This window comes from Lytechinus pictus, chromosome 5 (assembly GCF_037042905.1).
Source record: "Lytechinus pictus isolate F3 Inbred chromosome 5, Lp3.0, whole genome shotgun sequence".
In the NCBI taxonomy this organism is placed as follows: domain Eukaryota; kingdom Metazoa; phylum Echinodermata; class Echinoidea; order Temnopleuroida; family Toxopneustidae; genus Lytechinus; species Lytechinus pictus.
The window spans coordinates 47,976,986-48,001,537 of record NC_087249.1 but is presented as its reverse complement, the minus strand read 5'-3'; the positions used below and the strand labels follow the sequence as shown (position 1 = coordinate 48,001,537).

The 24,552-nt window shown below is 37.9% G+C and overlaps 2 protein-coding genes across 3 annotated transcripts in view; one reads left to right on the top strand and one right to left on the bottom strand.

Annotated features, from left to right (window-relative positions):
* Positions 1 to 1,578: 1,578 nt before the first annotated feature.
* Positions 1,579 to 7,214, bottom strand: LOC129261167 (inhibitor of growth protein 1-like). The gene is made up of 2 exons (XM_054899225.2): positions 6,959 to 7,214; positions 1,579 to 4,961 (listed from the first exon to the last, which is right to left on the bottom strand). The coding sequence occupies exons 1-2, from the start codon at positions 7,089 to 7,091 to the stop codon at positions 4,330 to 4,332; spliced, it is 765 nt and encodes a 254-aa protein (XP_054755200.1). The 5' UTR covers positions 7,092 to 7,214; the 3' UTR covers positions 1,579 to 4,329.
* A 238-nt stretch (positions 7,215 to 7,452) lies between these two features.
* Positions 7,453 to 24,552, top strand: part of LOC129261168 (ATP-dependent DNA helicase DDX11-like) — a 35,057-nt gene continuing 17,957 nt past the window's right edge. Inside the window, exons 1-10 of one of the 2 annotated variants that reach the window (XM_054899226.2) lie at positions 7,453 to 7,669; positions 14,047 to 14,307; positions 14,875 to 14,993; positions 15,944 to 16,031; positions 17,011 to 17,097; positions 17,475 to 17,681; positions 18,370 to 18,568; positions 21,223 to 21,428; positions 22,345 to 22,497; positions 23,212 to 23,258. In XM_054899226.2, coding sequence (XP_054755201.2) covers positions 14,083 to 14,307; positions 14,875 to 14,993; positions 15,944 to 16,031; positions 17,011 to 17,097; positions 17,475 to 17,681; positions 18,370 to 18,568; positions 21,223 to 21,428; positions 22,345 to 22,497; positions 23,212 to 23,258 — 1,331 coding nt within the window. In that variant the 5' untranslated portion in view covers positions 7,453 to 7,669; positions 14,047 to 14,082. Of the gene's footprint in view, positions 7,670 to 14,046; positions 14,308 to 14,874; positions 14,994 to 15,940; positions 16,032 to 17,010; positions 17,098 to 17,474; positions 17,682 to 18,369; positions 18,569 to 21,222; positions 21,429 to 22,344; positions 22,498 to 23,211; positions 23,259 to 24,552 lie in introns of both variants that reach the window. The other variant, XM_064099113.1, reaches the window with a different exon arrangement.

Here is a 24,552-nt window from a genome sequence, read left to right as displayed (position 1 = left end):
TTCTTTTTGCACAAATAAAGATGATTCCCAAAATAGGAATGATGTATACTGCAATATGGGGAACAACATTAACATACAGTGCTTGGAAAGGATAGTACAAGGTCCAAGGGACGGAAGATGAGGCTACGCCCCGGGGGGGGGGCACTCAGTATATAATGCGATATGGGTATGTACCGCGGAGGGGACCTCATTTTTACACTCAAATTTCCGTTCCAAGGCATAGCATTTTCATCTTATTGAGAAAATGAACAAAGAAAGCCGCTCCAAAGCATAGCATTTTCTTCTTATCGAGAAAAAAAGAAGAAAGAAATCCGCTCCAAAGCTTCGCATATTTTGGTTACGCCGTTCCGGCCGTATTGATGAGCTGCAATTTTGGTTAAAAGCGGCCGCAGAGCGCTGTTCTACCATCACTTCTAGCTCTGCGCGAGCCCGCCTGGCGTCCGTGCCGCGCCGCCGGGCTAGCTTTATGTACGTATGCCCGTTCCCAAAAACCTTATATATACCACCGTTTTCACAAACATTTGTAGTTCCGAAGTCCGTTCCGAGGACCCTCCTTTTTACAATAAGCCCGATCGATCCAGAGCCCCCGTTTTTTGTCTCGCCCGCGGCACATACCTCCCACTTTTTTGGTCGAGTACCCCCCCCCCCCCGGGGGGGGGACGCTCTGACTGACCGACTTGAGGTTGAGATTGATTGATCATGATTGGTTGCCTTTATTTTACATATTTCACATATGAACATAATGCAATAACAATACAACATCAGAGGAATTAACATGGTATATAAATCAGACATGGCAGCATTCAATAACACTCACTATTTCTTTTGTTTTATTTATTGTTCGAATTATACAATATTTAATTTTTTACAGATTTGACAACAGCAATGGTAATTACACATGTTCAGGAAGGAATTAATTGTTGTTTCACTTGACAATTAGGAGAAAATTCTATTATTTCATATAATAAAATACAAAAGAAATAGTGAGTGGATGACATCATCAGTCTCCTAATGACTGTTTTGTGAAATTAAGCGAAATTTAAAAATATCATAACTCTCTTATTTTACATCCGATTTGATGAAATTTTCAGTGTTATGCTTGATGAAATTTTCAGTGTTATGCTTGTTGGATTTTTGTCTTTTTATTCAAATCAACTTTTTGTTGGGGTGGACTTGTCCTTTAAATAAATGGTGTCCCATCCTCTCTCTTCTTAGACTGGAAAGCCCATGAGCTCCTTCAAATTCTTACTCTTCTTCTCCCTCCACCCAGCCCCTCACACACCACACATGCTCTCTCACTCTCACACGTTTTATCTATCTATCTATCTCTCTCTCACACACACACCCATCCTAACACACTTCTCTTTCCCTCTCTCACAACTTTACTTTGTCACAATGTCTGCCCCCCCCCTCTCTCTCTCTCTCTTGTATCACCTTTGTTACTCCTCTCTGATCCTCTTCAAAGCTGGACCCAGTTATCATTTAAAAAAATATGTTTACATTTACTTGATACAAAAGAGTTTTCATCCATAAAAATAGCAGTATCTTAACAGAAATTGATCGAATGTAGATCAAGTATTGTTTACATTAAAAGTATACTTTATTGACATACTCCATATCAACATCATCATATGAGCTTTAACCATAAATAAGACTGGGGGAGGCCGATTCAGCGATTTTCAAAATAAATCGCTGCGTAATTTTTTAGAACAAATTTGCGACCTCTGGGTACAGTTCTGAAATTACGCAACATTTCGTAAGTGAATGCAGACCCAAAATAGCTCAAAAATGTATATTTGTTGTGGAAATCAAATGCAAATAGTATTTTTAGCCCAAATTCATAACCGTGCCATCATTTCTGCTATAATTGATCAAACTCAATTAATTTCTTTATTTTCTTTTTATCAATCTATTGTCAGAATAAAGTCCCTGAAGATTTCCAACAATAAAAAAAAAAACATTAAAAAGAAAAAGTTTAAATCCAAGGAAATACATAAGAAATTAAGAAAACAACAAAATAACTAAGAAAATAATTGTGATATTTTTTTTTTTTAAGCACATTTGATCAGAATCCTATAAAGAGTCTGTGAACCAAAACATTACATTTTGGGGGCCTTATTTAGTTAATTAGAGCAATTTTTTTTTATTTCACCCAAAGTCGCTTCCAAGACCACTTTGAGCGTTCCCATTACCAGTTAAACCGGTTGCCACTAAACTTGTTTCATGAAGTAAATGGGAATGGGGACTTTGAGAACTAGAAACTTGATGACCCGACAGGATGACATGTAGGGTGTCCCTGCTTCACAATAATTTTGCAATTCTTTGTTCTGGAATGGAGATTTTAAAAGACCCTTCCTGCATTACATTGTAAATAGCATCTAACTACAGTACACATCATGAAAGAGCCGTGGTGTACATGTAGTGGTTCTGACTCTCGCCTTGAAAACAGAGGGTGGCGTGTTCGAATCCCACTGCGGTCTAGAGTCCTTTGGCAAGGCGTTAATCCGCACATTGCCACTCTTGACCCAGGTGCTAAAGGTACCCTGTAGGATGCGAAAGCCTACGTAGTATCAGTATGCCTAGCAATCGATTCTTGGAATTCTTGTTGGAATGCTCCCCAGAGAGTGGAGAAGGTGCATACATTGTATGCGGCATGCAAGGATCCGATGACCGGGGTAATAATACGCTGTAAAGCGCTATGGGAGTAGCTATTATTATTACACATCAGAAATAAAAATCATGCCCAACATCTTAAAACTATTGTCTTGAAACCAATTTTAATACATGAGCTGTGACCTTTTAACAGCAGACTCTTATTTTGAATTTGGCCTGTATTCTAGTATCAATTCGAATACCATGTTCAATTCAATGTATAAATATCTTGTTTTCAATGGCAACATAATAAAACAAATAGAATTACAATAAATTACTAAAATCCTGACATTATCTTGTCAGGATTTTCTCCAGATCAATCTCTATAATTTTTTTCAAGAAAATGTAGCAATAAAGAGAAATAGAAATTAGAAATGCTGCCAACTGATTGAAAGGATAAGAGCCGATCAAATAGCCTTCACATAATTCATTGTCCTGAAAGAATAACCTGCTATGAAGCATTGCCTTGTTAAAGAAAGCAATTAGTAATATATATGGACAATACTGAAATTGCATAATTTTAACTTTTTCTATGTTGTGCTCTTGAGCCCAAATTTTATTCATGGACACCAGGGGGGCGTTTCATGAAAGGACTTGTCGGACGTTTTATCCGACAAGTCCCATTTTATCCGACATTCACCATAGGAACAGTGCCTCTCAGCCAATCAAAATCATGGATAGATGTCAGATCTGACAACTTGTCGGATGAAAATATTGATGAAACGCTCCCCAGAGCTCGCCGGAATGGGAAATACAGGTAACTGCCTCAATCATTTTTTTTTTAATAGAAAAATGGGAAATAAATATAGTTATAAGGGCAGGGAAATACTAAGATACTTACTTCCTGAATATTTTCAGGAATTGTCCATGTGTTTCTCAAGCACAGTACCTCCCTGTACATGTACATCCATATTTCCCTGCCATTTCTAAGTTTTTCCCAGGAATTCCCACTTGGGCAAGAAATGCTTACATGTAAATTTTCCAGGAAATTTCCAACTTTGATGGACGCCCATCCAAGTCTATACAACAAACCACAGTATTGCATAACCAAAGACAGAGTACATGTATATAATGAAAGATGAATTTCCTTGTTTACAGAGAATGTTCAGCTTTATGATTTCACTTTGCATGACTGATGATATCATTGATCAAATCAGCAAGCCATTGTACATAGAAACTAAGCTTCAATACACTATTCATCAAGAAGTAGGGCGTTCACACGGTGTATTGCACCTGAGAGGAAGGAGAATAACAGGACTCCTGGTATTAACTGAATAAAAAAAGGTTTGCAATCAAGCCGTTTCTTTTTAATGTGGAGTATCGCAGCTTGAGTTTCGCAGTAGTGAAGACTGAAGAGTACCCCCCCCCTTCCCACGCTCAGTAAAATCATTTTTTCAAATTGTGTATTTTGTACATACATGTACTGCAATCACCCAAGTAGGCTAGGACATCCATTTACCTCTAGGAATGAGGAGTTTTCTGGGCATGATTCATGGCTTTTATAAGTCATTACAAATACAAAATAATAATTGCCTCGAGTACATTGTTCATCTCTCGATGCAGTTTATATACAATATTTATACAAATATCTACATGTAGCATGTTGTGCGAGATGCTAACATATTAAATAAAATGCTTGAAAAGTAAAATAGGCTCTAAAAATTTAGTCTGTGGCGATCATTTTTTCTTGACTTCCGGCAAGCATTTTGGACAGTACCACTTGCCTTTGGGTTTTGATGAGAGTCCAACGCATCCAAAATGAAACCATTCATACGGACAGTCTTTATTGTCACATCCAACCATATCTCCATAAGAGACTTGCTGGCAAAGACAGTACGTGGGTTCGTTGGGGTCGATGGGAGGATCGATGGGCAAGATGTCCCTCTCCTTAGTCTTATTACGCTTCTTCTTCTTGGCCTTGGGGTTGTTGTCGTTCTGCTGCGGCACCCTGTGGTTGTCTTTCTCCTTGACATCACTGTTGCGGCCCCGTCTCAAACGCTTGCTTGCTTTCTCCGCAGGCGCTTCCTGCTCTATGACCACTGGGGCAGCCTTCTTCGTCTTTGGAGGGGGGTCAGGAGGATGCTCAGGCTTCTCCATGATCTCGAGATGGGTGCGATTCATGTTCATCTGGCGGAGGCGGTTCTCAACGATCTCCGATATCTGAGATGCAAACTGGAGCTTCTCGTCTCCAAGCTCCTGACTCTGGATGAGACATCGATGGAGGTGGATGAGGGTTCGCCGTTTGTTGTGATTGTCCAGATCCTTGGTCACCAGTGTCTCATAGAGCTGCTTGATTTCTCTCAAAACACCTGAAGATGAAAAAAACAAAATAATTACAAGTGCTTCATGCTTTTAAGTTCTTTCAAGTTTGGTGTAGATCTAGGCCTTCTTTTCGTGTTAATATTGGTGTTAGTCAGCTTCTTACATCAGTGCATGGCTCCAATTGAATAATGGGTACCTTTTATCTGACATAGGACAATTTAAACCTTCACAGTAATAAAATAATATCATCCCAACCATCAGTTCTATTTTTATCCCATTATTAAGTAAACATAACTTAAGCAGAAATTCCCTGAAAATATAACCCAACTTGCCTTCCTGGTTATTTAATCAAATTTTTTAAGCCACCAAATTAGTTTTTTTGCCTAGGTATGAAACGTTGCAAATGGGAATAAATTTAACTACTGTAACAACTGTATATTTTTGTTACCGTACCAAAATGCCGATAAAATTATATCATTATCAAAGAATAAAGGAATTTATCATGAGAGTTGTGGTGCTGTCACATCAGCAACTACACATACTTTCAGCTTCCCAATATTAAATTTCAATATAAAACAAGTGGAATGCCTCTGGCGGTCTCACCTGCATCACGCGATTCAATATAGCAGCAGTGCTGACTTTGAAAACTACTATAACTTGCACAAGATGTTCAGTGATACTTGGTTACTCTTATGTCCATGTTTTATGAACTAGACCAATACACTTACAGAGATATGATGGTAATTCAACAAGTACCCCCAACATGGCCAAAGTTCATCGACCTTACATGACCTTTGGCCTTGATCATGTGACCTGAAACTCGCACAGGATGTTCAGTGATACTTGATTACTCTTATGTCCAAGTTTCATGAATCAGATCCATAAACTTTCAAAGTTATGATGGTAATTCAACAGATATCACCAATTCGGCCAAAGTTCATTGACCCTAAATGACCTTTGACCTTGGTCATGTGACGTGAAACTCATGCAGGATGTTCAGTGATACTTAATTAACCTTATGTCTAAGTTTCATGAACTAGGTCTATATATTTTCTAAGTTATGATGACATTTCAAAAACTTAACCTTAGGTTAAGATTTTGATGTCGATTCCCCCAACATGGTCTCAGTTCATTGACCCTAAATGACCTTTGAACTTGGTCATGTGACATGAAACTCAGGCAGGATGTTCAGTAATACTTGATTAACCTTATGGCCAAGTTTCATGAACTAGGTCCATATACTTTCTAAGTTATGCTGTCATTTCAAAAACTTAACCTCATTAGGTTTAGATTTGGTGTTGACGCCGCCGCCGCCGCGGTCGGAAAAGCGGCGCCTATAGTCTCACACTGCTATGCAGGTGAGACAAAAACCCCAAGAAACATGAAATATTTTCTAGTCACATTTTACCATGGCCATGGCTGGGCATCAGGATCATGAATGAATTTGTCCATTAAATGACGAGACAAGAAAGCCACAAATTAAATAAAAGGAAAAGAATAACTCGAGCCGAGGGCTAGCCTAGCTAGTCCCTATTCAGAGCTAAGTTAGGCTAAGCATAAAGTAACTTTTAGTTTTACCCAAGGGTTGGATAACTTAAGTAACATGTATGGTGTGGTGCTGTCGGCATCACTTAATTGTTTCATCAGAAGAACACATATTTTCAGCCTCACAGTCACATGTGTCAAAGACACTGAGACACCACTCATTCATGAACAAGATCTACTATCTAGATAGTACTGTAGATACGTCATCATAGATAGTCATACAAATTAACCCCAAGCCAAGTGCCCAAGAAACATTCCACGTAGTCGTAGATAATATATTTCATTTTGACATATATGGATAATTTTTTGGTGTTATCTTCCCTACAAAAAAGACAATAACTGACAATGAGAGCCAAACAATGCATCCAGGGTTGGGACAAGATTGACGACTTCATCTGGAGCGGCGATTTGAGGTTAATCAGCGGAATGCCTTGTCTTGCTAGCCGATAGGCCGGGGGACGCGCAGCTTACATTCCCGTTGGTGTGAAATAGCACTTACTCTGATACGTATTGTCGATCTCACGGATTTGAGACACGCTCCTTTGCAGATCATTTGGAAGCGACTCGATGCAATCCAAGTAGTCTTCTACATAACTAGTGGTTTGGTACATATTTGCAGCCGAATGACTCATCTTGATCACAGATTCAGTCCAGGATTAACGAAATAATATGAAAATTCGAAAACGTAGTTTTCAAAATGTCATAGCTCCGACGACGTTGATTGAGCAGAATCAAACATTAAAATACTGCAGCGCATGCGTAATTAGATGAAGTTGAAAGGTCAATCTTCGACCGTGCCATTTCATGAAGGTAAACTATTTGTTGTTAAAAAGTTCAAAGCTTTGAGAATAATCAAATTTTGATGTTTTTTCTTTCTCAGTGTAGAAATTCCTTAATCATTAAGCTTATTCAAGTTGAAAAAGATGGAAAAAAAATTGAGAATATTTTCAAAAAGAAATTATTATCATCGCACTATATCTACTTTCATTTTAGCCGAATGGAATATTCTTACCCGGAAGTTAGAGTCGCGGGAAATACGGAACAGCTGGACCGACCCAACGTTGGAATTGGAAGGCCAGCCGGAGCCGCCGGGGCATGCACTAGCTAGTGCATGCTCTGCATCATGCGATCCCGCTGCACGGGAGGCCACACGTCCTGCCGCGCCGGCAAGAGCAACTGGACGAGTCGACCCGCAGTTTACTTTTGGAAGGCAAGTAGTTGTGTTCACCCTTTTTTCTTCTACCTTTATTTTCTTGCAGTTACAGACTTATCATTCCAGTAGCACTGTTTTTATTCGTGTCTAGCCCTATAACGTGAGGACGAACAAATTTGCAAGGAATAGGTATACATGGTATAGGACGGTCTGAAAATGATAATGATATTTGGGGATTTAGCTCCTGTGCAATTGGAATTACTGGATCACAGAATTGTGACAATACCATTGGATATGTGTGCGTAAGAGTTGCAGGTGCCGGTAAATGGGATGCCCCCACCCATGCATCTCTCCCCGGCCAGGCATAGGCATAACGTTGTCATTAGAGCTTAGACTTTAGATTTGTCTTCTATTGAAGTATGAACAAGGTTATTATAACCTTTTTTTCTGTTACTTTGTTAGCAGTACTAGTAAAGTAGAGCTGAGCCTTGACTCCTTGAGGCGCTGGTCAGAAAATTGGGATCGTCCCACTCAGACTCAGTCTCAGAGTCAGACTCAGTCCCAGTTTACAAATTACAGGGACTGTCTCGGTTTATAACACTCACACAACATGCGAGGTTAGTATACTATTACTAACCTCGCACAACGCATGTCATTTCATAATGTCTAATTTTGACGTTTTCATTCATCACACGAATGTGAGAATATGAAACACGCCTAAATCTTCACAATATACTAAATTTAGTAATCTTAATCTTATTAATGTAATCTAATTTTGAAAATCAGCACGAACTTATCTATAAAAATGGATTTTAAACGCTTACCTCCAAATCTCAGCCAGTTACTCCGTCCGATCCTTAATACTGCGGTGGAAATTACGCAAACAACAATCGAAATGCGAATTTTTCCTATCGAACAGTCTAGATTCAAGTCGCCGGCGCATAATAGGAAATTGTACCAAAAATCAACAGGTTGCATGTCACGTATAATCGCTGATGGCGCTACATCATAAAATAACGCTGAACAGTGAAAAAAATGCGGAGCGCCTAGAACGCAGCCAGCAGTACAGCTGATCTGACGTAAACGACGTAAACAAGCAAGTTTATTTAATAATATCGCGCGCCCTCTCTGTGCGTATAGAGAGAACCAGCTAATCGGGGCCATGCCTGCTTCGACATCAAGAAAAATCATCGATATAAAGTACCAGAAAGACAGAGAGGAATTGAAATTGGCTTCATATCGTTCGGTAAGTTTCATATCCAAAGCTTACTTCATGTAAAATGTAGATAAATTTCAAATTTTTAAATAAGAATAAAAAACTTATTGCAAGTGCCGTGCCAGCGGTTATCCTGTGCACGGCGGCGGTAATGTACCCATAGGTGGGTTTATAAGGATTCCTTCAGTCTTCACACAAGAAATCTAGGAAAGTTCATTCACCTGTCAAGTGCCAACACCAATCAAGTGTGCTAGTCAATGTAGAATTCTAAACATATCAGGTTTCATAACAAGATTATTGGAAGACAGTAGTCAGTAATTCATGAAAAATAGACGGTGAACTGGAGGGAATTGAGGTCATGCACTGAGTGACTGAATCTTTTTTTTTTAGCACTCTCAATTCCCGTAATTCATTGCTGTCTTTGTCCCGTAGGGGGAAGTGAAAAAAAAACGTCCCCATAAACAAGGACATTCTCAATTTATCAAGACATGATTTGTCTTGTGTTTATGAGGATATCCTTGTTTTTTGGGACAATCCCAATTTTGGACGAGCGCTTCGACTGGTTAGTGTCACTCATTCAATGAACAAGGTTATGATATAACCACTCATTCAGTGAACAAGGTTAGTGTTACTACTCGGCCTGTGTGGTGAAATAAGGTTGGCAATGTTTGGCATATTTTCTCATTTTCTTTGGGACAAATGCTTGATTCTTTGACACTGTCAGTTTCCATTACAGCTATTCATCATAATATATTAAACTTATATATATTTTAAACTTGGCTCTTAAGTAAATTTGATTCTTTAAATTATTTTTTTCTTAATTAAAAATAGAGATAGGGAGGCGCGATAGCTCATCCGGTAGAGCGGGGGTTTCGGATTCCGGTGACCCGGGTTCGATTCCCAAGTGGTGCGCTAGTGCCCTTTGCAGAGGCATTAATCCTCATTACCAGGTCCCTCGGAGAGGACCTTAAGCCGTTGGTCCCCTGGTTGCTTGCTCACAGGCATTCGTGTTTTCTTAGCAGTCAGGTAAAAAAAAAAAAAAAACCCGCTAAAACCTCAGTATTGAAAAATGACAATTGTCTTGCCATATTACTTTCCAACAATAGAGGGCGTACAAAAAATATGCCCAAACTTCAAGTTTTCGAGCGCTCTGGTGAATACAAAATTACTCCCAAGTTACTAAATTGCAACTGTATGGAAATTAGTATTTTTGGTGATTTTAATGATTTTTTAAAGTGTGTGCTGTGTATTGGCATTGGCATTGGCATACCATGATAGTCAGTGGCGTAACTACAGGGGGGCATGGGGGGGGGGGGGCACGTGCCCCCCCAATCGGCTGGCCAAAAAAAAAAACGGGGGAAAAGGAGAAAAAGAACGAGAAAGGAAGAGAAACGTAGTGGGAAAGAAGAAATTATTGTTCATTTAAATGTTATATTATAGTTATGTTTAATGTTATATTACATAAGAAACATTTTTTTTTCATTACTTTATATGAAACATAATTTGCTCAGGGCCTACATGTATGTCTTCATTGTTCCTGGTGCTCGCATTGTCTGTTTAACGAGATATATAATCCTGTTGTACTCAAACCTCCCGTTTTCAAGTCAATATAAGCCAAATATATTTCTCGCACTTCGAGTTATTATTGTTTTATATAGTGACATAATTATGCTTCTTTTTCATGACTACTTAAAGTGATCGCCCCATTATAAGGTCTTAATATTAAACATTTCCTGTCCGTGCTTATGTTTGCATCAGTAGATTGGTGAGATGTGTCTGCTCTTCATGAATTCCTAAAATCAGTCCTTAAAATGTCCCTTTTTCTGATCTGAATACCAAAAATTTTCAGCTCGCGCTTTGCACTCGCATAATTTGGATAGTAAAATACGTATGGTCTTCGCGCAATCCTACAAACAAGCCTTAAAATGCCCCTCTTCAGGTCTGAATTTTTTTAATTTTCCCTTCTAAAGTCCTTGCAATACTCGATTAGGGAGATGCAGATGATAATCATGATTACAATGAGTGCAATTGCTTCATGTGTTTAGATGTACAAAATCAGCAAGCGCTTGGTACTCGAATAAGATGACTATGGTGATTGGTGAGATATGTATACTCCTAATGGATTCCTAAAATATAGTCCTTAAAATGTCCCTGTTTGGGGTTAATATATACAAAAATTTCAGCTCGCGCTTCGCGCTCTCATTGTTTGTTTAGCGAGAAAGGTACGTATCATCATAACAAAAATTTGCTTATAATGTCCCTTTTTAGGTCTGAATATCAAAAATTTTCAGCTCGCGCTTCGCGCTCGCATTATTTGATCAGTGGGATACATATTTGTTTTATGGCACTGTCCTTAAAATGTCTCTATTAGGTCAGTAAACCTGGCAACTGAGCGCGCTCACTAAGTGACTCAAAAATTTTCTGGTGCCCCCCCAATGCCGTGACCCACGGTACGCCACTGACCATAGTCCTACCTGTAGATTCCCCACAGGCAAGATGGTAGGGCAAGTCCAAAAAAAGGTCACCCTAGAAGGCAAAATTTCATCCTTAATTTATAAGAAGTTATCTTTGGTGGGGTAAGAAAGCCCAAATGTTGAATTTTAAAATTTCATTAGGAAAAATGTGATAATATGCATATTTATGCTAATTTGGGGCATTTAATTTGCATAATTGGTAAAATGGGAGTTACGTATGGGACAATTTCAAAAACTCATAGAAAATAATAACAAAATTTCTGAGATTTAGTCATAGGTGGGACATGGACCCCCTAACATCTTATTACTTTGGGGGGAAAAAAGTGGTGTCATCTAATTAATTATGCAAATTAGGTCTTGTCCAAGGATGGAATGTCCCATAAGTAACATTGTGAGGATGTTTTTTAAAGTTATTTCTCATAATACAATACTTGTATTGTTGCATCTCTGGGAAGTTCTAATTTATTAAGTATGAAAATGTTAAATCACAAAAAGTTTGAAAAATAGAGTTTACTTTTTAATTAAAAGTTAATTTAAAAAATGTTACGTATGGGACAACATGTTATGTATGGGACATTTACACATAATATCAATGGGGAGATTTGTGTACAAAGTGAATGGAGAAAAACAAATTTCAAGAGTGCTCTAAAAAGTGATTATTTACCTTTTCTTTACTTTTTAAAGACTGATTTGTTATGAATACTGAATAATGAAAATAATTGAAGTGAAAAAATTGTGAAAATTGAAAAATATGAAAAAAATGAAAAACAATAGAAATACATATTAAAGAAATTCATGAAACCATGAAAAACAAGAAAAAAAAATGTTGAAATGGCTAATTTCCTTTTCAGGCATATCAAATATGTCTCAATAGAACATTTTAAATGAAAGAAACTCTTTTGTTATTTCCATATTTTATATTCAATTTTTTTAATTATGGGGAAAATTGTGTACGTTCTCTATGGGGACAAAATGTCCCATACGTAACATGTCATTAATTTGTTTAATTAGAGTCTGTAATTAGAGGGATTTGGCTTATGACATGAAACTTGCCTTAGATATACTAGAGTATTGTGACTTCTGTCACACTAAGTTACAAGTTGTCAAATGAAACACTTTCAGAGAATTCTCAACTTGAAAAAAATGTTTTTTTTTCTGTCTCCCATACGTAACGGCACATCTTTTCTCTCTAAAAGGTCAAGGTCATATGTCACCATTTTTTGCATGATTATTCTTCTCCTAAATGTCTACCATCATGAGGGTATTTAATCTAATCAAAAGTCATTTAACACTATTTTTCAGGTCATTAAAGCCTCTGAAATGTCCCATACGTAACGCGCGCGAATTCTTGGACTTGCCCGGTAATGAACCCTTGAGTGGTGTGTACATGTAGGTAACCCAGGGAGCTCCGGCGCTTGCGAAGCGGGCTGGAGCCCCAGGACTCGTCCGTGTAATACTAGGCAGACGTGGGTACTCTTCAAAATGGGGTTGCAATAGTACCCCAAATAAAAGGGGGAAAAATAAATTATGCACTTACATGTACCTCGATTATATGGATGAAGGTCTATTGTGACACAGAATCCTGACATCAAGGCACAAACTGGACCCTCAAAAAAAAGAGAAGTTACTAGTTAGACCTCAATGTCGCGTTCGTTCTCGGTATCGATCAGCCATGTTGATTTCAATTTTGAAAGAAGGAGAATGAACGAGACAGAACTTTCCTTTTTCTGAGGGTCCAGTTTGTGCCTCGATGTCAGGATTCTGTGTCACGATAGACCTTCATCCATATATATAATCAAGGTAAGTGCTTTGGGGCCAGAGCTCCCTGGGTTAGTGTGTACTGTGTAGGGTCAGCTTTTTACAGATGCAGTAAGGGCGACAGGACATGATGCAGGGTGCCAGACCGATAAATAGGTCCAGAGTCTAGACTCTAGTAGAGATCTAGTTCTAGACTAAGCTAAGACATAACTTCTAGTCTAGATTAGCCAGGACTCAGGAGGCTCCTAGACTATCTAGAGTAAAAACCATTTACTAACGTATGCTTACTCTCCACGGAGCCAGGGATTCCATCCCATTCATACATTATGCGTGTAATGCCAAAAAACCTCAAACTTTCGCCCCCGAGATTTCTACTTCTAAAAGATCTAGCCCTAAATCATGTAAATGGGATACTTCATTTCCGACATTTCTACGCTATCGATTTCATTTTTTTTTAAGAATTCATTAAAAAAATGAAAAAAATGTTATGAAAAGACGGGGGAGACATGCTCGATGTTTACGCCGCCATCTTGTTTCTCATTGTTCTTTGCCAACGTTACGGATGCATGCGTCCGTAAAATCAGTTGTTTAGAATTGGGTAAATTTGATGTAAACTGGAAGTGGTAGTAGGTCTCTTAAATTGAACGAATCAAAACTTGAACTTAGGTAGACCTAGTCCTAGTTCTAGACCTAACTAGTCTTTTATAAAAATAAATTTTTACAAAGTTTAAGATCAGTTGTTTTTGATGAATTAAACTATCTAGATCTACTAGTGAAAATAGTGACGTAAAATTACATTTTCTCACTTTAACAAAGAAAGAACTGCTATGCGAGATGTGCTAAATTCTGGTTTGTATCAACACTTTAAGTAAACTAATTGAATGTGTTTGTCAGTTTCTTACAAATTCTTATTATTTTCCAGGGGGGCTCCCCTGTCACTATTCAATTCCAAGTATTAACACTCGCTATTTTATTTTCTGACACAGATCTATCATCTAGCTGATATTGTTTGATACTAACAGATGATGGATGAATCATCACATCCAGAAATAAAGTCTGCACCAGAACTGAAGTTTGCCCAAGAAGTGAATCCTGCCCAAGAAGGGGAAGGGCAGGATGGCAGGGAAGGTGGTATTGCCTTTCCGTTTCCTTTTCCACCTTACTCAATACAAGAGGACTTCATGAAGCACCTGTATGAGGCCCTGGATGGTGGCAAGATTGGTATCTTCGAAAGCCCTACAGGAACCGTAAGCTGAAATTGGTCCTTATTTGTTAGAGGGGAATCCAATTTTGGCTATAAGTTGACTTGTACATGTATGAAAGCAGAAAAGTAATAAAAAATAAACAAAAACTATCTTTTCTTTTTTTATTAAAGAAATCAAACAAAGAATACGACAGTTGTGGATGTTTAAAAAATGAGATAAAGACTCTCAAATTGGCATCTTTATAAAAGACAGCTTTCCATTTTATAATTCATAAATCATCATCATCCGTTAAAGTACAGTGCTGTGGAAGATCTATTCTACGTGCGGTTAAAAAGAATCAGCGCAGTCTTAGCGCAATAGGATTTTCTGCACCTCAGCCTTGAGCTGGCTACTGAAGTGCAGTTAACTGTCATGGCAGGGAGAATATTCCACAGTCTAATGGCATCAGGAATAAAAGTTTTCTGATAAGTAACATAACCAATTATAAAGTAGAGTAAAAAAATACTCAGTAGGGTTCAGCTGATTTTTTCCAGCTTTTTTTGTGTATTTTTGAATTTTCAGTTATTTCCATTTGTGGCCACACCCTTGTGTTCTATGTACCTTTTATAGGGAAAGTCACTGAGCCTTATTTGTGGAGCGCTGAAATGGCTGATGGATCATGAGAAACAAAAACAGAGGGAGCTGGAAGAATTGATGGAACAGCAGGAGATTGAAACGCCTGAAGAAAGGTGAATACACCCCCCTTTGAATATAATAACAACAAAAACGATGATAATAGGGATTTAAATAGCACATCTATCGAGATATAACTACCTTTTTGTCACTTTCCTTAAGCCCGGTTTCATGACATTTGCTCCGGCGACAATTGCTCCCATGGAAAATCTGCACATAAAATCTAACTTTCAACATTAAATAAACTCCAATCCTTATCTTTACATTATTCTGTACAAAAAAACCTCTTATTACAATCCTTACTCTAACCCTATGCCCTCTGAGATAATATGACGAACGGACCAAATGTCATGTCACCTTAAGCCCATACTATAGATGAGCCCCATGATCTTTTGTTTGGGATGAAGTTTAGTCCTTTTCCTGTGCTCACAACATTTTTGCAAAGTGTGCCAACCCCACCAATAGTACTTACAGAACTCTCCTACCCTGCAAAAGAGCAGGGTTAGCCAGGCAATCATGGTGTTTAACATGTAGATAGTCATGGATTAAGAGTCATCACTTTGTCTAAACTGCACTCGGTACTCGCTTGATCTAAAACCTACTTCAACTTATTTCAATTTTAGTCTAATACCCAGTTGGTCTAATTTCGACTTTGTCTACCATTTTTACTTTTTCAAATGAAAATTTGGTTCATAAACCATCTTAGCCTAACTGGTGTTAGACCAAGTGGTTATGCATGTAGCATCAATGGGAAACAGGTGAAACTGGTAAATAGACCAAGTAGCAATTAGACAAAAAGGTTGGACAAGCTTTGACTCCAGACATCTGGCTGTAGGCAAAGTGGGATTAGACCATCTGTGCATAAGATCTAATGGGAGTAGACAACATGTTTGTAGACCATTCAGCAATGTTCATGAGAAACAAGTACAGTGTACATGTATAATTACAGCTCTATTTCTCCTGCTTTGCTGGCTTTCTTCCTTCTCCCACACCCTCTCCAAAGCAGCAATAGAAAGCAGTCATCTGGAGCCCCTGACTGGGTGATGGAGTTTGATTCGAAGCGAGAGCAGATGGAGAAAACAACCAAGCTCATGGTAGTATTTGCATTATTTGCTTTATTTTTTTCTTATTTAATGAAACAGTGACACACATACAGCACAGGGGGCAGTTTATTGGAGGACTTGTCAGGTGTATTATTAGATGAAGCATGTTTTATTCGATAGCATCGTAACTGTGCTACTTAGACAATATTATGTTGTCCTATCTGACATCTTGTCGGATGACAAATGTTGATAAAACACTCTTCAGGGTCCCTTCTTGTAATAATATGTGATTGATCCAATCAAACTTTACTGTGAAAATCCATCTGTGTTAAAAATTTTCATGCAAATTTGCACTATGTGCCTTTATAAACATCGAGGACCATACTGAATTGTCAAAAAAATCATGCATGCATGAATATAGATAATAGTTTGAAAACATTTTGGACAGACGTGTGCATTTTAAATGTTGGGATTGCCGGCTTTACATAGTTGTGGTTGATCGGATAATCAATCGCAACTCTTTGTACGACTAGGCCTTGATGTCACAAGCCGATGAGAGGTTATTATGCAGATTTAAACAAAATGTAAGTTCAGCAAGAAAAGATGTGTGGTCAGAGGAAAATTATCCCAAAGATTGGAGGGTAAATCTATCCTGGCATTTATAATTTCCATTCGTCTTGCAGATTTTGTACTGTACCCTTTTTATAAAAAAAGCACCAAATAATAGCAATTCAATGAAGTTTTATTACTTTTTTTATCACAATACTAGTGGTTTCATGCATAAAATTGAATAAATTCAAGATATTTGGTTCCATTTTGAAAGATAAATAGATTTGTACAATGTCTGTGTATATATCTGTACAAGTCACAATTGAAAATGTATAATTGTGCTAGAACTAGAGGTGAGTCATTACAGATTGTTTTTTGATGTATGACCGCCTAAGATTTTTTTTGGCAGAGGCTGGTGGATGGCTAAAATATAAAAATGAAATACAGTTGTCTGCATTGTTTTCCAACCAATCTTTAATAGGAAGAGAGAGAAAAGAAGCTGAAAAGGGAGGCCAAACTGGATAAATTAAAGAGTGATCTTCGTCAACGAGCTTCATTTAAACGCAAGGTAAGACTCTTAATCCCTTCCTTCCCCCTTCCCTTCAGTGGATATGGCCCGTTTGAATGTCACGCTTCAAATAATAATGTACATTGTAAGACCAATGTACATGTACAGTGTCGAAACTCAGATTTGACAAAATTCCAGTTCACTTTCATGTTTTGAAGAAACCTGAAATCAAATGTATTCATAATAGATTAACACTTATTGACAATGTCCCAAATCTGAACATTTCTCAAAGTCAAAGTTTGATATTTGATTTTCTTCCACCAGTCATCATTTATCATCATCATTTATTGGAGTCAGCATTTTCCCTTTTACAAACGTTAACTTACTCTCATGCCATGACACTCCCTCCTTCCTCTTCCATTAATGAATTATATTAGAGATTATCAACCACTGATGACTCCTTGGGACCAGACAAAGACTCAAATGGACAAGATCCTGCACATCAAGGCATCAAGGAAGCATCCCCTGGGGAAGAGGACGATGTCGATGATCATTTGGTGGCTGACTACCAGAGTGACGCTGATAATACTGAATCAGAAGATGAAAATAAAGATGAGAACGAGGAGCCTGAAGAGATGACGAAGGTGAACTGTTTAACAGACCTCAAACCACTCTTTTTTGCAGATTTTATGTTAAATATGGATTTAATAATGAAATTATTTTGAGATATATTTTGTTGCTAGGCTTGTTCATCAAATTGTGACTTGCCTCTCCAAAACCAACAATAAGTTGTCCAAAATACATTGAGATTTCTATCGAGTTTGAACCAAAAATTATCCTAAGCTTCAGAATGATATAACCTGTCAAATTTGATTAATTAAGAATAACCCACACGAGTACTTGAATGCTGAAGAAACTATTAACCATGAGCTTCAAAAAAAAAAGAGGAAAAAACAACATTTAAAGTTCAGGATTCACTCAAGCATGAAATGTGCACATTTTGCAATCTGAGTGAAAATTCCAAGCAGTCCTCAAAAACCTGTGTCAAAAAATATCTTGTAGCTTGTTTTCTATTTCACTTTATAACTTGAAATTTTGACATTATGAAGGAGAATAATTGTTGTTTCAGATAAGCTAATATTTTCAATTTTTACTTTTGAAGACAAAATTACTGTTTTCTCTTACCCGATCAAAATAAATTTTCGTGTAAAATTGCTAAATTATCTTGCAAAACAAATTTTCATTTCATATATTCTAGTAATGAATTGCATAGTGATACTCAGAATTTGGATATGTACCGAAGCTAAAGACAGGCTGTAATTGTGTTTACAGATTTTCTACTGCAGCAGAACGCACTCTCAGCTGAGCCAGTTTGTCCATGAGGTTCAGAAGAGCCCTTACCACGATGACGTCAAGGTCGTGACCTTAGGGTCAAGACAGAATCTGTGCATCAACGAAGCTGTGAAGAAGCTTAGCTCCATGACGCTCATCAACGATCGCTGTCTGGAGATGCAGTCCAAGAAAAAATCAGGTATAATGGTCTGCTACTTGTAATGACCGAAAATGAAACGTTCGTAGAATTATAAAAAATAAAAATAAATGATATCTACCAAAAGATTTTTCAGGAAAATGTGTAATTACAGAATATTGAGCAAATTAAATTTTCTGAAAAATGCCCTTCTGTTTATAGTGCAGTCCCACATATTGTTTCATGCGTTAGCTACACGAGGAAAAGCATGTGGTGATCAAATGGATGTAATTTTAAGCAAGCCTGGATTATTTCAATTCAACTTTGTTGTTCTTAATAAGCATTCTTTCTTATGATAAACGCTTTAGGATTGCTTCCAACCATTTCCTATCAAAATTTGATTTCCATACCGGAACTCAAATTCAGCTTTATACAGAGCTGCCAAATAGTACGATTTTGTCGTATTCCGTACGATTTTTCACTTAAAATACGACACTAGGATTTTTACAAATAAAATACGATTTTTTGAAAATATAGCTATGGTAAGGCTCGACATAACAGAAATCCACCTCGGGCAATCATTATTGAAAAATGTTAAGTTTTGGTGGCCCGAATCGGGCCACCAATAATTTTCAAAGTAGCGCAATTTTTCTCCCGATTTTTGCACCATTTATCAACTTTATACAGTTCAAATTGCAACCAATTCGTCATGCGCCCTTTTTGTTGATCTACACACAAATACACACACACATGACAGTACATAGGCTTACCGCTCTAGCATACAGTAGCTATTATCCAGCCGGCCGGCTGGCGTGCGTGAGCTTTGCATGAAACCACTGCAGCTACATGTAGCTATCTGTGCGCTATCAGCCTATTCAGACTCGGGGAGCTACGATACGAAATGTTGCTGCTAAGATATCTTCCACAGAACTTTGAAAATCTATTTGCAAGCATTAAAAACAGGAATTATGACCTCTCTTTTGACTCAAAATTTTGACTAAAAAAATTTGACTCAAAAGATTTCCAAATGTATTAATACACATAAAAACACATAGGTGAGTACATCACAGTCCCATATGTGCATTTGTATGTATGTTGATACTTGGTTTCTTTCGAAGCTGTGTCTTTTCTAGCAAAAAATAAGCAGACAGTTTTTTCCTTTTTGTCTCACCTGCATAGCAGAGTGAGACTATAGGCGCCGCTTTTCCGACGGCGGTGGCGACGACGGCGGCGGCGGCGTCAACACCAAATCTTAACCTGAGGTTAAGTTTTTGAAATGACAGCATAACTTAGAAAGTATATGGACCTAGTTCATGAAACTTGGCCATAAGGTTAATCAAGTATTACTGAACATCCTGCCTGAGTTTCATGTCACATGACTAAGGTCAAAGGTCATTTAGGGTCAATGAACTTAGACCATGTTGGGGGAATCAACATCAAAATCTTAACCTAAGGTTAAGTTTTTGAAATGTCATCATAACTTAGAAAATATATGGACCTAGTTCATGAAACTTATACATAAGTTTAATCAAGTATCACTGAACATCCTGCATGAGTTTCACGTCACATGACCAAGGTCAAATTACAGTGAGCACAACAAAATAATGAGATGTATAGTAGGAAAGTACACGACGGGTATGAATAGGATTTTTTGTCTAAAAATAGGATTTTTTGGGTGAAATAATAGGATTTTTTGTCAAGTGTGGTTGGCAGCTCTGTTTATAGCCAAGCAGAAAATGATGGCATGGATCCTAATCAAATGATTAGCTGAAATCAATTACTTGACTAGTCATTTACTTTAGCTAACCAACAGGAAAATTTGCTAATGTCTGGTACTCATGACTAGTTATTTTGACTGGCCATAATTGTTAGATGAGGATGGTTTGTCATTTTGCTTTTTGCACAGTGGTGGTAAAATGGTGGTGATTTTTTTTACCTGATTACTATTAAGGAAGCATGAATGCTTGTAAGCAAGCAACCAGAAGACCAACAGCTTAAGGTCCTCTACGAGGGACCTGGTAATGAAGATTTGAATGCCTAACCAAAGGACACAAGCACCCTTTCCGAGGGACCTGGTAATGAGGATTTAAAAGCCTTACCAAAGAACACTAGCGCCCCTTCCGAGGGACCTGGTAATGAGGATATAATTGCCTTACCAAAGGGCACTACCGCCCTTTCCGAGGGACCTGATAATGAAATTTAACTCTTTGCCCACTTTGTTCGACTAGAGTTACATTTCATTCACAATACACACAGAGTGCATTAAGTCTATTGTCCATACACAATAGTGATGTGTACATCGAAATGTACTGTATACACACAAATCTTTTCTTTACAATAAACCAATCAAAAGTTATTGTGAGCTGAATTAGCATAGTCAATGCAAAACCTTCTTAAGGTTGCACCTTGAAATTAATATGGCGCAGGAATAATTCTGTCCGTGGAGGGCAAAGAGTTAAATGCCTTACCAAATGACACTAGCGCACCAAGTGGGAATCGATCCCGGCTCACCGGAATCCAAAACCCCTGCTCTACAGACAGCTATCGCGCTTCCTCCTCAGTGGTTAAAGAGTGCTGTTGAGTACACTGGCCGACTATTTTAATAAATCTATCATGATTAGCGCAAAAGAGTGACTTACTTTTTATTTGCATGGTTGTATCATGGAACAAACAGTTTTCTTTAATCTATTTTATTTTCATTGCCATCCCCGCTGCAGGCAAAAAGGATGCCGATGCCACCCAACCCAAACGTAAACGCTCCAAGCAGTCCAAAGCCTGCCCTCACTTCAGCCAAGGTCCGCTAAGTCTCTACAAGGACAGGGTGGCCATCGAGGTCATGGATATGGAAAGGTTGGTGGAGGTCGGGAAGGAATTGAAGGCCTGTCCCTACTATGGTACTCGTTACGCCGTCCCAAGTGCTCAGGTGTGTAAAATTCTAGTCATCTAGGAATTCTGACATGATGTATTTAATGTAGTGCAATATTTGATTTTAAAATTTGTGACCTGTCACCCCAACACCAACATTAAGTCACCCAAAATTAATTTTGAAGTTTGTACTGAGGTTGAAAAGGCCCATCCTAGGTTTTAAAAGATAATCATGTAACTTGACAAATTTGATTAATAATATCCCACTCTAGTACTTGAATGAATGTTGAAGGAATTAATTGACCAAACAGTGTGTGAAGAAGTAGGGGTTCATTCAAGCATGAGATGAGTATACTGTGTATTCTCATTGAAACTTCTATGCAGTCTGTAAAAGTGATGTCAGAGAAACTATTGTATCTTGGCTTTTATAATTCTTGACAACTTCAAAGTTTGTCAGTATAAAGCAGAAGAATTACTCTTTCAGGTGAACTACAAAGAGTTTTAGATGGTTGTGAAACTGATTTTTCAAACTATGGATTCCTCTATGTTGACAGCTTTAATTTACATTTCATGAATTCTCTCAAAATAATTTTATCATGGCAATTTCATCCGAAGAGTAGATTTTACAATTTGATCGACAGGTGGAATATATGATGCATAACTTGATTTCATGTTGATATCAGTCCTATGAAATTAATTGCTAGGACATTACGTCCCGTCATTTACTAACTTTTCTTTGTTGAGAAGGTATCAATGGTGACCTTGAACAAATTCCCCTTCCCCCCCCCCCCCGAACAAAACTCTTGTTTTAACTGAATTGATACAAATTGAGTTAAACACTCAAAGCCAATATGTTAGCCACTTGCCTCGGATCCTTACTATAAAGTCTACTTTTTTATTATCTAATCTATTGATAACTGCATTGCTTTGCTTATTTTGTAATTGCCCATTTTTGGCCATTAATATTTGAACAGTTGGTTGTCCTGCCTTACAACATCCTCTTGCACAAGTCAACAAGAAAGGCATGCCGTATCAACCTCAAAGGCAATGTTGTTATTGTCGATGAAGCCCACAACTTGATAGAAACTATCTGCAATGTCCATAGTATAGAAGTTACAGGGGCACAGGTGAGTCCAGGGACCTGTCTCACAAAGACTCGTGATAGATCCTATCAATTCTGGAAATCCATCAATGTCGTAATTCTTGATATAGTACATGTACATGCCTACATGTTCAGCAAACAAAGAGCACATTAAAAAATGATGCATGCAGAATCAGAAACGTTATGAGATGACATGTGGGGGCATCATGTTCTAGTGGTTACGACTCTCGCCTTTCAATGTGAGGGATGTGGGTTCGATTGCCATCCATGGCATGTTCTTACTTCAGCAAGAAATTTACCCACATTGTGATACACTCAATGCAGGTGAGGTGAATGGGTACCTGGAAGGAAGAAATTCCTTGAATGCTCGAGTGCCTTTATGGCAGCACAGCTAAAGCCTGGGTAACAATAGCAGAGCTTTGTATCCAGGTATTAGTATTATTGTCATTACTTGTTTTCAGACATGGTCAAAGAAAACTCTGCCTGAAAATTTAGCAACATAGATCAGCAACATTTTGTGTAGAAAGTTGAGGTAGAGAGAGTGGAGAAAGAGATGGATAGATTAGCTACAGATTGATTGAAGATGTGAGAGACGGAGAGAGAATGGGAGAGAGAAAGTGGGTTTTTTTTTTTTGGGGGGGGGGAGAACGGTAGCAGATACATGCAGTCTTCTAACATTAATTTGAATTTCATTTCAATGTCTACTTTTCTCTCATTTCCTTACTCTCCCCCATTATAGCTTTGCCGAGCTCATTCACAATTGAGTCAATACATGCAGAAGTTTAAGTAAGTATATATTTTTTCTTATTTCACTTTTCTTAAAGGGGGCTCTTTGTGCATGTATTTTTAAATTGTTTTGCAAAATGGGTGATACCAATTGAAGTGCTTAAACTTGCATATCAAAACTGCAGCGTGTCGTCTCATCTCGAGGAAAAAAATAAGAAATAAGTCACGATCATTGAACCATTTGGTAGTACTCTTCAATGACCACACGAAGGTCTTAAAATATGCATTTCCTCATGATTCTTAATCCATGACTGGTAAAATTTGCAGCTAGGGTCCCGTTACAAGAAGGTTAGCGATTGATCGTACGCTTGATTTTCACGTTTGATTGTACATTGTAGTCAATGCAATCAATCGTGGAAAAATGTTCTATGATGATTGCTTAACTCTGTGTTACAGGCCCCTGGTGGGTGTTTCATAAAGCTGTTCATAAGTTACGAAAACATATATGCACGACTGATGGCCTTTTCTTGTGCCAAATAATATATCCCTATATAAGAACATGTTCCAGTCGTGTGTGAAGTCATGGACCTATGAAGAGATGGACATTCATCGCTTAGATAATGAATTCACTATAAGATGACTGTAATTGTCATCTGAATAACATTCTCTGCATACTAGTCTTCTTTGGTCCTATGATCGTCACCGTGAGAAGGGACTGAAGCAGTTCGTGACTGGACATTTATATTTCACAAATTATATGCGCAATAGATAACAAATCACTTAAATCATGGAAAATCGATGTGCAGTTCTTGTTTACCTTTGGTAATCTTAGTTCCATGTGTTTTATTTTGGGAAATGTCTGCATATTTTAATATAGAGGCAATATTTTGATTGTTTACCATTTAAAATTTAATTTTCCCAAGTTTCTCCATAATATTCCAGATATATGTGGTACATAACATGTATAGATCGTGTATCTCTCAATGTTATTGAGGTCCTTATGTGTGAGCAGTAGTTAGCGGATCGAATAATATCATATTTTATATCATAAAAACTGTCTGCTTCTCAAGTTTGCTGCTCCAAATATGAAGCATATTGACTGAAAGGCACATGCTGAAACAGGGTATCAGCCAACAAAAATCAAGACCGGGAAACTGTTCCGTCTTTGGGTGATCAGATACGCCTTGGTAGTCATGGTAATTGCTATTGTTACAACACCTGTATGTTCTCATTAAGATGCGCATAACCAGGCGACGGTGACTATCATTGGACCAAAGAAATGCTCGCGGTAATCATCCATCTCTTCATTGGTCCATGGTGAAGTCAAGTGTAACATTACAAACAGCTTTATGAA